The sequence below is a fragment of the Cupressus sempervirens genome, chromosome 3, assembly GCF_028749045.1.
Source record: "Cupressus sempervirens isolate cs-2001-9-10 chromosome 3, ASM2874904v1, whole genome shotgun sequence".
NCBI classification, from domain to species: domain Eukaryota; kingdom Viridiplantae; phylum Streptophyta; class Pinopsida; order Cupressales; family Cupressaceae; genus Cupressus; species Cupressus sempervirens.
Window position 1 is genome coordinate 535,941,050 of NC_143120.1, and position 15,146 is coordinate 535,956,195.

Consider the following 15,146-nt stretch of genomic DNA (forward strand, 5'->3'; position numbering starts at 1 on the left):
GACTTGCCAAAATCGAGGACATTACATCCTTTGTTGATTATGTGCCCTTTGTAAGTTTTCCTTCAAGCATCTCAAGATGTCCTACCCTTCCTGAAGCTAGTCCCTCACCCTTGGTGCGCGACTGTCACCCAATACTATGTTGATAAATGAAAGGGGTTCATACACGTATAGTGCTTTGAAGGGTGTCATTCTGATGGACATGTGGTAGGTGGTATTGTAACAATATTCCCCGAGGTGCATCCATTTGACCCATGCCCGTTGTTGTGCCGAAACGTAGTTCTGAAGGTAGCCCTCTAGCCACTTGTTCACAATCTTCGTTTGTCCGTCTGTCTGAGGGTGGTAACTAGTACTTGGCGACAATTTTGTTCCTGCCAACCAAAATAGTTTTGACCAGAAGATACTGATAAATCATCCATCCAGGTCACTAACAATGTTTCAGGGTAACTCGTGAAGACAAAAGACTTCTTTAAAAAATAGATCGGCTACCTATGCAGCCTAAAAACCTGAGGGGATGGCAAAGAAATGTGCATAATTCGTCAGTCTGTCAACTACCACAAAGATACAATCCTTTCCGTTCACCTTGGGAAGTCTAGTAATGAAGTCCGTTGGGATACTTTGTCAATTCTGTTCTGGTATACGCAAAGTTTGCAGTAACCTAGCGGGTAGAGTATGTTCAGATTTGTTTTGCTGGCAGACCACACACTCTCTTACATACTACAATACGTCTCCTTTAAGACCTTTCCATGAAAACCTCAACCTAAGTTTTCTATAAGTTTTGAGGAAACCTGGGTGTCCAACCAAGGGTGAGTCGTGTACCTCCCTCAAGATTTTCTGCTTCAATTTTGATTCAAGCACTAAGTATATCTGATTCTTCTAATAAATGATGTCATCCACCACTTTGTACCGATCATCTTGAGTGTTGCCATCCATTAGCTCACAGGCAAATGTGTTTTTGGAATATTCCACCAATAAATGTGCTTTCCAGTCAGCTGAAATCTGAGATAGTAAGCAAATGGCGGGTTTCTTGGACAAGGCATCTGCAACCACATTGTTCTTACCCTTCACATATTCAATGTCAAAATCAAAAGCCTGAATCTTGCTTACCCATTTTTGTTGTCTCTCATTCAAGTCTCATTGCTCCAAAAAAATCCCAAGCTGTTATGATCAATAAGGACGACAAACTTGGCACCCACCAGATACTATCAGAACTTGGTTAGTGCATGAATGATGGCCAACATCTCTGTCATAAATGGAATATAGACATTGTGATTGTGTAAGTTTTCGACTCTCGTAGGCTATGGGGTGTCGATCTTGCATCAATACTGGGCCAATGCCTTCTCCGGATGCATCACACTCCAAAATGAATGGTCGAGTGAAGCTGTGTAACACGAGTACTGGACAAGTGCTCATTACTTCTTTCAACTTATCAAAAGTGTGTTGCACCTTTTCATTCCACTGGAAGGAACCCGTTTTTGTCAGATCTATTTAAGGTGCGCTGAGCTAAGAGAAACCTTTTACAAACCTTCGATAATAACTGCACAGTCCAAAAAACCCTCGCAACTCCGAAAGCGATTTTGGGGGGGCCAATCAAGGATAGCCTAAATCTTCTCTTGGTGAACCTATACTCCATATTTACTAACAACATGCCCTAGATACAATATTTTTCTCATACCAAATTTGCACTTGGATTGCTTGGCGAACAAAGACTAAGCCTTCATGATCTCTAGGACTTCATTCAGATGCTTCAAGTGCTCTTCCTATGTCTTGCTATAAATAAGGATATCATTGAAGAATACCAGTACATACTTATGCAATTGTTTGTTGAAGATGTGATTCATGCACGACTGGAATGTAGTAGGTGCATTCGTTAATCCGAATAGCATGACCAAGAACTCATAATGCCCGTAGTGACAACGAAAAGCTATCTTCTCCACGTCTTCTTCCCTCATGCAGATCTAATGGTATCCAGCACGGAGATCTGTTTTTGAAAATAAATCGCGCCATGTAATTCATCCAACAATTCATCAATCCTAGAAATAGAATATCTATTTTATATCATATTTTTGTTCAACACATAGTAGTCCACACACATGCACATCGTCCCGTCCTTTTTAATCAATACTATTGATGATGCAAAAGGGCTAGAATTGGGACGAATCCATCCTTTCTCAAGCAGTTCTTGAATCATCTTTTCGATCTCATCTTTGAATTTCTTAGGATGGCAATAAGGAGTGGTTATGATTGGTTTGGTGCCTACTTCCAACTCGATAGTATGTTCAAACCCACGATGGGGAAGTATGCTAGGAGGAATGTCCATAAAAACTTCATCATGAGCACTCAAGATATTTTGAAGATCATCATCCTAGTGAGGTGTTTGTTGTCTAGTTACGAGTTTTGTTGACACAAAACAGTGTGCAGCCCAAACAATGTCATCATGTTGAAAGATTGCCTCCATCCGATGTGCTCAAACTTCCTTCGGTCCCTCATTGGCCATTCCACAGAGAACAACCTTCTTCCCATCATCAACAAAAGTGAAGTTCATTTATTTGAAGCTCTGAGTATATTCATCAAGTGCCTCCATCCACTGTATGCCCAGAATAACCTCCATATCATCTAGGTCCACTATAAAGAAATCCTCTATCACAGTGTGATTAGCCATGGTGATACTTAGTTAGGGAACAAGGTGTGTACAGGGCAGAAGGGTCCCTCCGGCTACCTTGACTTGGAATCCTACATGCGACTCCATACGTAGACCTCTTCGTTTCACCAAAGATGAGCTTATGAAGTTTAGAGTGGCTCTGCTATCGAGCATCACCATAATCCTTTGTCCTTGAAGGGTTCCACGTACACGAAACACCGTACACCTTGGGCTCTCGGCTAAAGCAATAGTTCCTTCACACCGTACCAGCAATTCTCTTCGTATGGTTCAAATTAACCATTTTGGTGTCCTCGTGGGGATAGTTGTCTTTGGAGGGTAGATCTTCCTATTCATCCTCATCATCAGACACGACTTCATTGTAGTGACTTTTTCCTTTCCCGAGGCATCTCTGCCCAGGTTCCCACGGTGCCTTGCAGTTGAAACATAGTTTCTTCCTTCGAATCTCCTCTCTGGTAGCTTCGTTCAATGATAGCTTTTTCGGCAAAGGTTTGTTATCTTTGTCCCTCGGAAACATTGGTGGTTTGGAATGTGAGTACCCTCGAGAGGATGACATCGGCGATAATGCCATACTCCAAACCTTCTTAATAGCCTCCGACAGGGTGGCAGGATTAAACCCTTTTACCCAACCCTTCAATGGTTCTGTCAGTCCATCCATGAAAAGCACTATATGTCTTCTTTCAGAAATGTCCATGACCAAAACAGAGAGTTTCTGAAATTTCGTAATGTATTGGTCAACCGATCCAGTTTGCTTCAGTTGTACTAATTCTTTGAAATCAAGTTTCGGATTTTTACCATCAAATCGATCTATCAATCTCTCAGTGAATTCCGCATAGGTGTTTATTTGGTCATGCCCCAGTGTGATGGTGTCGTGATGCCACCATTCATGCGCTACGCCCTCCAAGTGTAATGCCGCAAATTTAATTGCTTCTTCTTCTAGTATAGGATTAAGTTGGAAGTAAGTATTGGCCTTCATTAACCATGCTTGTGCAAATATGGATCCATATCTATCAAATGGTGACAAATTTACTTAACTTCCTTCTAAGATCATCATTAAAATATCCTCTATTTCCACCTCTCGAATATCTCATTCTCAATTCCGCATTATCTTTGTCGGATATATCTTCCTCAAAATTCACATTCTTCCAGTCTTCTCTCAACTATTCTTGAACTTCCTCAAAGGTTGTATGCTTCCCTCCGTGTGGTACCTTCGTCCATGGGGGAAAAGACAGCATGGAAGGACGAGAGCATACTAGATGAGGGTTTGTTTTACCTGACACTGAATCCGCACTGTGACCATTTTGTTCATCGGATATTTTATTTTCTACCAATTTCTTGAGAGTCTCTTCCATGAGTCGCTGAGTATCATTGATTTGTGCCTAATTCCTCACAAGTTATCTTAGTAGTGCCACGAGTTCGACAATCGTGGGTTTTGATTCTGTCACCATTCTATCAACCGAATGGGATCTTCTTCTCTTTCGGCTATAAACTCTCATTCACTGTCCACAGGCTAGCAAGATTGAAGCTCTGATACCACTGTAATGATCTCGTTCCCTACGACTTTTCTAAAAAATGATCTTTCTACTGTCAGTTACTAACAATGTCAATCAAATGGAGCTATTATGGAAGTCGTATGGTATACTGGAAAGCAGTACGGCTAGGTTGAGATGTCGTACAGTTGCCAAATGAGGATGTACAGTCAAAAAAGAGGTTGTAGGATCTAGGTCATATAGTGCGGTGATGGGCAGAAGATGTTTGTATGTTGTACGATGGTGAGAAGTGGTGTACGATGAACAACTTTGGCCTTACAGTGACCAAGGAGCCCGTACGTTCATGAAGGGAGGATGAGAGTGCAATGTGAGGACCAAGAAGGTTGTACGATATGTGCAATCTGTATGGGAGGACAAGATGGAGGTCGGGAGAGTAGTACAGAGGGGTGAGGTTGCTTGCAAGATGGTTGTACATCTGTAAGGTGGTACAGCCAAGAAGTTGAACGAAGATATTAAGGTGATCACAGTAAGGGGAAGTGCAGAGAAATTCGGCAATGTCGTTTGAAATGCAAATGCAATATATTAAACACAAATAACTTGCAGAAGCCAGAGGCCAAATAGATACACACTTGTTCCCGAATAGTAATGTTATTTCCACATACAAACGATGCTCCAATTTATCAGATCCAAGCTGAGAAGTACACAACGGAATAGGGTGAGGGTTGAATCCCACCAAAACCGGAATAGCCAAATAGGGAAGATCTTTCACTTCTGAAATGGAGAACAACAGAGAATCCTAACTCGAATTCGCATTACAAAGAAGAATAATCGAAAATCGCATACCAACAACTACCTACAAGTCATGCTTAAATACCCGTCAAGGAAACCTTATCAAAGGTGTATAAAAATAGCCAACAACTACATCTACCTACAGGAACAAAAATAAAAATGGGTCCAAGATATGCTAAATCAATCGGCCCATTAACAAAGGTTTGATTAATTATTTATTTTATGACAGGAACATTACAGAAGATAGTTACCAAAAATCCACAAGATTGCTAAGAGTGGAAGAAATAGGGAGAAAAAGAAGACCAGAAAGCAAAGACAAAACCAAGAATCTACTCGGACATAAAGCACTTTAGAACATAAGAGGTTTTCTTAGCAAGAAAGAACCATAGGTATAAAGACTTTAGCAAAAAGAGTACAATGCATGGTTTCCGGCTGACAACAATGAATTCTAGGACAAAGCCCTTCAGTAGGAAGCATTGAAGAGGATGTCTTTTCTTTTGTCAGTGAGGGCGACAACTCTTCTTCTTGGGCCATTGCCACATTACTATGTCGCAGGATCCCATGAAGAATGTTCTCAATCATGTCTGCAAGCCACCAATGACTCAATTCTGGCTGTCATATGAAATATACTGTTTACATGACTGTGCATCAAGACAATTTTCTTTGACCTACTTAGTAAGCCCAGTGACTATTGCCTCCAAATTTGCCAAACCATTTATGATTGTAGTAGCACTGATTCACCCTCAGAACTCTAGCGTGGAGGATCCTAGTATGATGGAGTGGATTACAATGCACTTGTAGCTATTGAGGGGAGCCCTGGAAACTATTGCATCTAAGAATACTCATGGTGATGTTAGGAGACATTCTCGTGATCTTCGAGGATGTGAGCAATACGAGAGAAATAGCTTTGAAGGGAAGTGATTGCAGCATTAGCATTCATATTAGATGATGTTCCGTGTTCAAGACATGTAGCTACAGGAGATATCTCATATACCTGTAATAGTTATCTTTGTTTGAAAGAGCTGGTTCATTTCCACAGGTTGCACTCCTACATTGTATGTTCCACATTTGATATTAAATTAAAATGAGCTGATCCTCTTTCACTATGCCAGCGACTATTATTTTCCTACCGTTGACTGTAGGCTTCGAACAGTTTGGGCATTTCATTCTCTTGCAATAAAGGATCCGTCAGTATGATACGGAGGCGTCACCATCTTGTATAACGTCAACACACTCGTTTGACGCAGTAGACTAATTTTGTGATGTCCATCTTTTGAGTTGGTAGTGCATGTATTACGGTTGAAATTGGTAGCTTTTGTCTATTATGCTTGGTGTGAAAGTTGAAAGCGGTGACTCTTGTTGTTTTCTTTAAAGTCATTGTTAGTGTGTGATTATTGTGAGTGATTGCCACATATGTCTATTTTCTGAGATTTTCCTGACTGCCAAAGAGTGATTATTATAGTTTGTAACATTCATTGCTATTGTAAGGATAGTATGTGTGAGGTATACATGTTGCAGGTTAAAGTTTAGTGTGAAGAGATTGCTGTATATTGATGATTAAGAGTGAGCACACTCAGAGGAGAATTGACAACAGTTTTAGTTTATGAGCATTGAAAAATTCAGGCTCTTTTCATTATTCGATACACTGATATTTTGGGTGTGGCTGGGTTTTTCCCCTTAAGTTTGAGGGTTTCCCCAGGGTAAATATTGTGTCTTGTATTTTGAATTTTCTATGCTCTTTATTTTATGCTATTCTGGTTTTAAAAATTAACATTCCATGGTCTTGAAATTTGTGACTCTATAGCATAAGTCCTCCAAAATGATAACACAGAACTTAAGGAGATAAGTTATAAAGGAGTTTAGACTGAGCATAAGGACGAGTGATGTAGGGTTATTGCTTTAATATGGTAGCACAACTTAGAGTGATCTTAGAGGAAGACGGGGTCTGCGCAGTAGGTATCATGATAGATGTTGAAAGGTTTTCCAACACTCTTTCCAATTATCCCATGATATGAACCTCAACAGGAGTTTTATAGCTAGAGAAAATACATCTAACCTTTTAGGGACTGTCACTTGTATAGTTACTTTTAAGGAATCGGCTAAGCACTTCACAACATGTACTGCAAGGTCAAGAAAACGGGATAATGAACCAAATCCATAAATGGATAATTGCTTATATGTTTGGTTATTCCATGCTGCTCTGTTTTCTGATACTCCGACTATGATAAATTTTCAGACTTAAATGACCATGGATACTGCTATTATTACAAGGTGTGTTTTAGCAAATGGTTGTCAAGCCTTGTAAAAAATTTGGACTTATATGTTAATGAACAACAGTACGATTAGATATGTTATCATATGGGTATATGGTGATAAAGAGAGTCCAACCAAAAGTGCTAATCATTATTTTAATCTCTTTTTTATGCTATCTACTATGCAAATCTACAAAACAGCTAGATTAGTTTCAAATGCCGTTATCATGTATATACTCTTCTAGTCCAAATTATTAAATTAGCAGTTTCTTGAATCTTCATGTTTAATAGAAAGTTTTAAATTTGAAAATCATCAAACAATTTCTGTAATTTTATTCTAGTTTTTATATAAATTAGCAAATGTAGACCATATAACGGGTCTGTCGGGCCAAGGGAAGGCATATGAATTGCAATGTTAATAAGCCAAGATGAAGCCCTGATTGGTACAGTACACATATTTTTGTCACTGAGTTAGTGGACTCACACAAGACTGGGTGTAAACGGAAATTTAGTGACCTCTAGCTCTAACAATGGTACATTCACGTATGGCCCGTGAGTGTTTTATGGAGAAACAAAAATGTAGGCCATAAGAAATCAAGTTCAAAGAAAGGCACCGGCAAAACCTGAATGCCTTTGGTAACCACTGGCCTTGAATAACTTTCCTGAGAAATAGTAGACGCCACTCTCCTGCAAAACATAACAACTGATAAGTAAGTATAGTCGTTTCTGCCCAAACCAATTCGGCGATATAACAAACAAAGAGAAGCATATATTTAGCACGCGCACGGAGCAAGTTGATGTATAGGACCGAGTACGTTAATGGACGTTTGTCTACGTTTAGCACCCATTACAACTCATCTTTCATTTCGACTATTGTAAACCAATTTCATCAAAGGAATGAATGTCAGGTGCAGCCCACATTACCTGGGAACCTGCTGTGCCCATTCCAGATAATTGTGCAATCCGCCATAAATATCTGAAACTATTTGAGCGAAACATTGGGTCCAGTAATTTCTTGTCCCTTCAATAATATAAGCCCTATATTACTCTACGCCACTGGAAGAACCCCTACAACTCATTAATTGTGGCTTGCTGAAATGCATCCGAGGAACAAATGATTTTTCAATTTATAGAATTTGACCATCAAACAGAACAAAAGGCAGTTTCCTATATAGCTATTGAAAATGAATCTGGGATTTTTCACACGATGCACTCACTGCATCTTTGGAGGGAAGGATCATGCCCATTCCAAGCGTTAAACAAATGAAGTCATGCATCAATTGCACAAAACATATGACTAATGAAACTCTTACATTAATGGAATAATTGCAATACCTGCTGATTTTATGAGAAAATAGTTACTTTGAACTTAGATGTATTGTCTGAAAGAAAATTCACGGCCAATTCTTAAAAAACAAATAGAATGGGTGAAATAGGGAGATTTTGTCAGCGTTGCAGAAAGCAGTCCAAATGTAAGTGTAAGCGGTACAATTGAATCCCTAAACCTCTTAAAACCCCTGGCACTGAGTTCGGTTAGAAAGAAAAGGGAAGTTTCTACACGATTTTCCTACTTCAATGTCATACTTTCTTTTTTCTTTTTCTCTTGATGACGAAATGGGAAGTGATGACTAATGTTTTTTTAGATCTCTAATTATTTGGTATGAAAAATAGAATTCAATTCTAAGGTTTGGAAGCTAATATTTTTAAAAGTAATTCTATTAGATACGTTTCTTTTTCTTCTTAATGGTTGTAATTTTGTTGGGGTTTCTTTATTTTTAAATTTTAAATTTAAGAGAAGTACAAATGAGCGTATTGCAACATTAGAGGTGAGTGAGGTGGCGGCCAAGGGAAATACACATCAAAGATCACAGATTTGCACAAGCATGACATCTGACTGTCGCTTGGAACATTTGATACGATTGAAAAAGCGGTTATGGCTTATGATCTAATCATCTTTTGTATGAGGAGTTTTAGGGCTATTCTCAATTTTCTCGTTGTTCTTCTAAGCTTGTTTTATCTTCTAGTGACGAATGGAATTTCACTATTGTGTGCAAATCACTACAACAATATGTGATCACATAAAGCAATTCTTCTGAGTTTGTTTTATCTTCTGGTGACGAATGGAATTTTATTGTTGTCGCACCATGGCTGAAAAGACCTATTGCTAGGAGGCCTTACAAAAGATATAGGGCATTATCAACAAGGGAGCTCAAAAGCCCAAATTGGATTTAGAAATAGGTTTAAAAGATGAAATTTTAAAGATTTTTAAAAATAATGGGGAAAAATGGGTTTGTCGATGCTTAATATGAGCGAAAACTATACTACCACCTACATTGGTGTGGTTGAGAGGGCTTAGGGTTTTGATGCTTGTCAGTAACTTGTTTATCAATTTTGTGTATGTAGAGTCAAAGTCTAAACAATTTTTAAGGCCTTAAACTAAGGTTTACAAATGCAGATATTATACCATTGGTGCAGAGAACAATATCTTTGTGTATGGTGCATACAGATTCAAAAATTCTCTACTTTGCACTGCTTAATTCTTCAATATCGGTAAAAGGTATTGCTAGTAGATGGTAGCTACCGAAACTAAGATGGAAGTTTTTAACTTCAGAACTAAGAATGGTGTGGCATGTTTTGCAAGAATATTAATGCATCTACTTTTAGATTAATTAATGTGGGCTTCAACAAAGGTGAGTTGACAGTCATCTAGCTTAGATGTTCATGGAAGCTTCTAAAAGCCTATATCATTTAAACTTGAGATGCAACTTGCTAATAAAAAGCCTTCCTAAATCATCTTTGGATTCAAATATTATTAGCTATGATTGTTTGTCAATTTTCATTCATTAAAAGATTTGAAGTATACTCTTGTTAGGACACAGTAAACACCTAACTCATTTCAAAGTTAATTTTATTTCATTTATGGCAGTGCCCATTGTTTAGAGAAAAGTGTGCACACAACTCTCTTTTAACATTTATTTATTTATATTGTTCTCTCTAATATAGTATTAACTCATCTTTTGTGGGTATTATTTTTAGTTTAAAAAATACAAATTCTTTATTTATTTTATAATAAAAATATCATATATTATAATATCTCTATCATAGTATCATAGTTGTAAAGGAAAATAATATTTTAATGAAAAAAAATCTAATAGTTTATATTTAATAAATAAATAAAATTGTCTAAATCTAATTTTTTTCTCTAAATTCAAATTTTTTAAATATATTTTATTGAGTACTTTGACCTTATACCATACTTCTCACTTTAAGATACTACTTTGTGTTGCAGTTCGTAGTGTTGAGATCACACACCTATCCATATAAAGAATTTGTAGATTCAACTCAGTTTACACTTCTCAACTTCATCATTGCTTTCATTTTTCCAAAAGATGGGGACTTTAGCTGAGCAAGAGCTATTGTTATGGTGTTGTAATGGGAGAAATCTAAGATACATAAATATATTGGTTAATTTAATCAAGCTAATAGGCTACAAGATTTGCTTTGGAAATACTTTTTTGTTGTTGGATTATTGTCAGCCCTCTTCCCCATAATTTTATTTTCTGCCTATGAAAAAAGCTTACTTATTTTCTTCCTATTTTTTTAGAAATTAGTAAATGGTTCTAAAATTATAGATAGCAATATTTTTTATTTTATTTTTTTGGGCTTATCCAAATCCAGTTTAAGTTTGGTTTTTAGTTTTTATAAATTATTTAATCTTGGTGGGGATTTTTTAAAATAATTATTTTATTCATATATGATAAATTGAATATAATTAAACAAAATATGTCTTGGTTTATTTAAAAGATTTTTATTTTTATTTTTAATTTATATTAAAAGTTAATTTTAATTTGATATATTCACATAAAATTATATTTAAAAATATTTTTAATCATTACAAGCACAAAAGTGTGCAACAACTGGTATTAAATGGACATTTAGTATTCTAGATTTAAAATAATATTTTAGAGGGTATAAAACTAGTATTTTATCAAAAGAAAGTCCAATGATTATGTAGATTGTAAGGTATACATTAAATAATACGGATGGTATGAATTAAAGGAATAATGATAATAATATTTAGAATTTTATAAAAAAATATTGTTCAATAGTTTACATACTCATAAGTAATAGGATCCTTCATTGTACACTTTTAATTTTTTTGCAAGGAAACAATTATCTTGTGACGTAGATTAAAATAAATAGATTTATAACTTTGACGTGCATATGTGCTTGGAACCCCCACAGTGTAGAATGAAGAAGCAACTCATTTTTTTGCTCTCATCACGTGTGCTTATTGTACACTATATGCTAAAGATTTTAATATAACTATGAAAATATTTCTCATTATACTAAAACATGAACACCTTTTATAGCAAGGACAACTGACTCTTGAAGCTGAAACTTTTGTTCTAAATGACAACCTTCCCTTTCCGCCACTAGTTATTATTATTAATAAAATATTTAATGGTTTTGTCCATTTTATTTTTTAATTTAAGAATTAGAATTGTTTTTTATACCAATGAATGAAGCCCCCTTCATACTAGACCCAGAGACCACATAGACCATCCATTCTTGCTATGCTCCTATTACAACCATCCCCAGCCACAACATGGCATAAAGCCCAAAATTTGGCAATGGCTAAAAAGCTAATACATACAACAGTATGGTAGTTGACTATGACAAACCAAAATGTAAGAGATCCATTAAAATATGAATAAAAAATCCTTAACCCTTGAACCAACCAACAACCACTTCACCCGAGAAGTTGGGAATAGCAGTTAAGGCAACATTCTTTACCTTTTTCCCAACACCTTCTTGGTAGCATTCAGATATGATTCCCAATCTATTGGTAACATTTGTTCATCTCCACCATTGGAACAACCAACAATAACAATGATAATTCTTTTTGTGTTCCTAATTGCATGCATCAAAAGCCAATTTTAAAGCCAAAGTTACTTTGGAAAGTTTGACCCTGCTCTAGACTTGATCTTTGACTTTAACACTTCACAATGCCTTTGATTTCAAAACTTGAACACCCCTACATTGTTAATGCTTACGGTTTGGACATCTATGCCTTGAGGCAATCATTACATGAAATTCCCCCACTGATAAGACTACAACCAAGTGTATGACTCTTATGAATTAATTCAAGCTAAAATTCAATTCATCCTCATAAAAGTACTATTTTATTATTATTTAAAGTATTAAAAAAATGTGTCACAATTATTAAAAAGCATTTTTATAAATTTTGTAAAGGTTAATTATGTTGTTCACAAGTGTTTAAAAATATATTGTATTATTATCAGTATTATTTTATTATATGTTGTGGTATTGCTATTAAGATTCACCTATGTAGTGTTTGAGTCAAACTCATTAGCATGGGGTGAAGCACTTCCCACGAGGTCGCTCATCCCAAAACCAAAGATCAAGTGCACGTAATCATGGAGCTTCCTACATGATTAGGCTTTGTAAAACTTTAGCAATTGATAAGAAGGAAATATTTTTGTCGTCAAAGATGGGAAAAAATGAAATCACCCACATTTCAATATTTTACCATTTAATGTTTAATATGTAAGCTAAGATTAAGTGCATGACTATGGTACTCTTTCCCCTTTCATTTCCTAATAAAAATAGAACATCTATCCATATCAAGATAATTCTTCTAATACATTATTAATTGATATAGTTAAATTTATTTATTTTTTTCCTATGGAGTATAATGGATCAAAAAATACAAGTCTACAACCTTTCCAATATATGTATCACATCTCGAGTATTCATATCACCTATAGGTTGTAAGTTCATCTTAGAGAAACATGGCTCTCTTCCTATAGCATACAAAATTGGAAAAATGCATTCCATGTGATCATTTATACATAACATCAAATAGCCAATTATTCTTAATCTAAAACAACATCTCTAGTGACCACTGTAGTCCATCCTTGAGGGCCTGAGTGAACAACTATAACCATCACCAATGCTAGTATTATGAAGGAGTTGCATGAATAGGAGGTCCTTTGTTTTCATGGATAAACCTTCTAGTGTCCTCCATTGTTTTCTCAAACATGGATGGTTCTGCATGGTTTACCTATGTTGTGTACTTGAACTTGATTTCTTTCTTCAGCATGATAGCAGCATCTTGCATCAGTTCTTTAAACTTTTTCTCATTTTTTAGAGCCAAAGTGTCCTACAATGAAATGTTATACTAAATGAATCTCCTGAGAGACTCAAGATTTCTAGTTCAACACCATAGAATATGTTATCATTTCTTTTTTTTCACAAAAGCCATATAATTTCCACTGAAAGCACAAACCATAAAAGATTACAACTATTTTTGGTGCCCAAGCTCTTCCCTGATATGTGATGCAGGAGCATCTTGGGTCGATGGGAAATCTTGCATCAACCAAAAATATTGTTTTATTTTATGTACCAATTTTTTGCTCATGGAGTAGTCGCTGTTGCTCATGGTTTCAAGTTGTGCACAGTTGGCATCTTAACATGGACCCATTATTGATCCTTACCCTAAGTGCACATAATCTAATGTTCTTTGTGCATGGAGTTTTGTGCCTCTTTCTGCACTCACTTTTTATTGCTTTGTTCATCCAACATAGCATGGAGCTTCTTTTAACATGGTTTCCTATGATGATGTGGCCTCTTATACAACTGAGGAATGTCTCTTCGATCATGTGTCAACCTATCCTTAAGAGAAAAAAATTTCTTTTGATCGCTTGTTGGTTCTTTTGTCTTCTCCTCCAAGGCATGACCTATTTTGTAATTAATTGCTTGACAGGTCAACTTGTGGTCTTGTTGGCTATATAAGGACTTGGATTATATTTATGGAAGTAAGTTTTTGGAAGTCTAGTGTTAGATGAAAGTATCAAGATAGAAAACTTTGATCTCTGATGTTGTAATTCTTTATGTTGCCCGCAACCAAGAAGGCCTTACAACTTGACATATATATTTTATCATCTGCTCCCTTGCTTAGGGTCGGGCCACAATAATGATTCCCACTTTTTGGCCAACTTTGACACTAAAATAGATATTTAAAAAAAAATCTTCACTTTCAAATACGTATTACTAAAAAATCATAAAGAATTTGAAGATGATGTAAACTAGTGATTTGCAACATTTTCTTTCTAGTTTCTAACACTAGGTTTAAAAAAAAAAAATCGAATTGATTGAAGTCCATTTTGTTTTCTCCTTTGAGGAGTGATATATATGAAAAATCAACATTTTTAAAGGTTGATGGTTGTTTTTATCAACGTAATTTTTTCAAAAAATATGATAATGACAAAATTATTTCAAGGCTAGAATGGTAACGTCAATACCTAGCAACTTTAGTTGGTTTTGTTCAATTTCATCAAAAATTATAGATTCTATTCAATGGTAAAGTGATGTTAATGATAAATTAGATAGAGATTATTTTGATCAATATAATTTATTTTGTATAAATCAAAATGGATTTTTTTTTTTTTTGATAGAAAGGTAACATGTGTACCATTGTAGTAGATATTTTTCAAACAAAAAAAATCTCATTGTCTATTTTTCTTGAAGCTTCAAACTGAGACTTGTGAGATGGCCAAACAACCTCTATTTAATAAAATTACAAATAAAACATCACAATAAACACAATGTATATTAAAAGTATAGTCAATGGAAAGCTTATTCAGAGTAAAATAGGGTGGTATATTTAGTTTTAAAAATAAGACCTATTTAGCCATTGTTTGAGTCCTCAGAAGGGCAAAATTTGACCAAAAAATTAATGAAATTTGCAACAACAAAAAAATTGGGGGCTTTGAATGAATCCTTGGGAGAGGCTCCAAATGAATCCCCTTCATTCGAATCCCTTGTTGGCCTAGGTAGTTTTTTTTTTAGCATCTAAATCATATCAAATCACCTTCAAATTTGTTGTTTTTGGAAGAAATAGAAAGAACACAAGTATTAAATATAGGAGTTTTT

At 35.7% G+C, this 15,146-nt stretch overlaps 1 protein-coding gene across 4 annotated transcripts in view; it reads right to left on the reverse strand.

The window, feature by feature from the left end:
- The window catches only part of LOC149567526 (chaperone protein dnaJ GFA2, mitochondrial-like), a 104,229-nt gene extending 95,432 nt beyond the window's left edge, over positions 1-8,797 (reverse strand). The window contains exons 1-3 of one of the 4 annotated variants that reach the window (XM_089820746.1): positions 8,523-8,702; positions 8,112-8,279; positions 7,811-7,874 (exon numbers count right to left, since the gene is read on the reverse strand). In XM_089820746.1, the coding sequence (XP_089676872.1) occupies positions 7,811-7,874; positions 8,112-8,186 (139 nt within the window). In that variant the 5' untranslated portion in view covers positions 8,187-8,279; positions 8,523-8,702. Of the gene's footprint in view, positions 1-7,810; positions 7,875-8,111 lie in introns of all 4 variants that reach the window. The other 3 variants (XM_089820747.1, XM_089820745.1, XM_089820748.1) reach the window with 3 other exon arrangements.
- Positions 8,798-15,146: the final 6,349 nt, after the last annotated feature.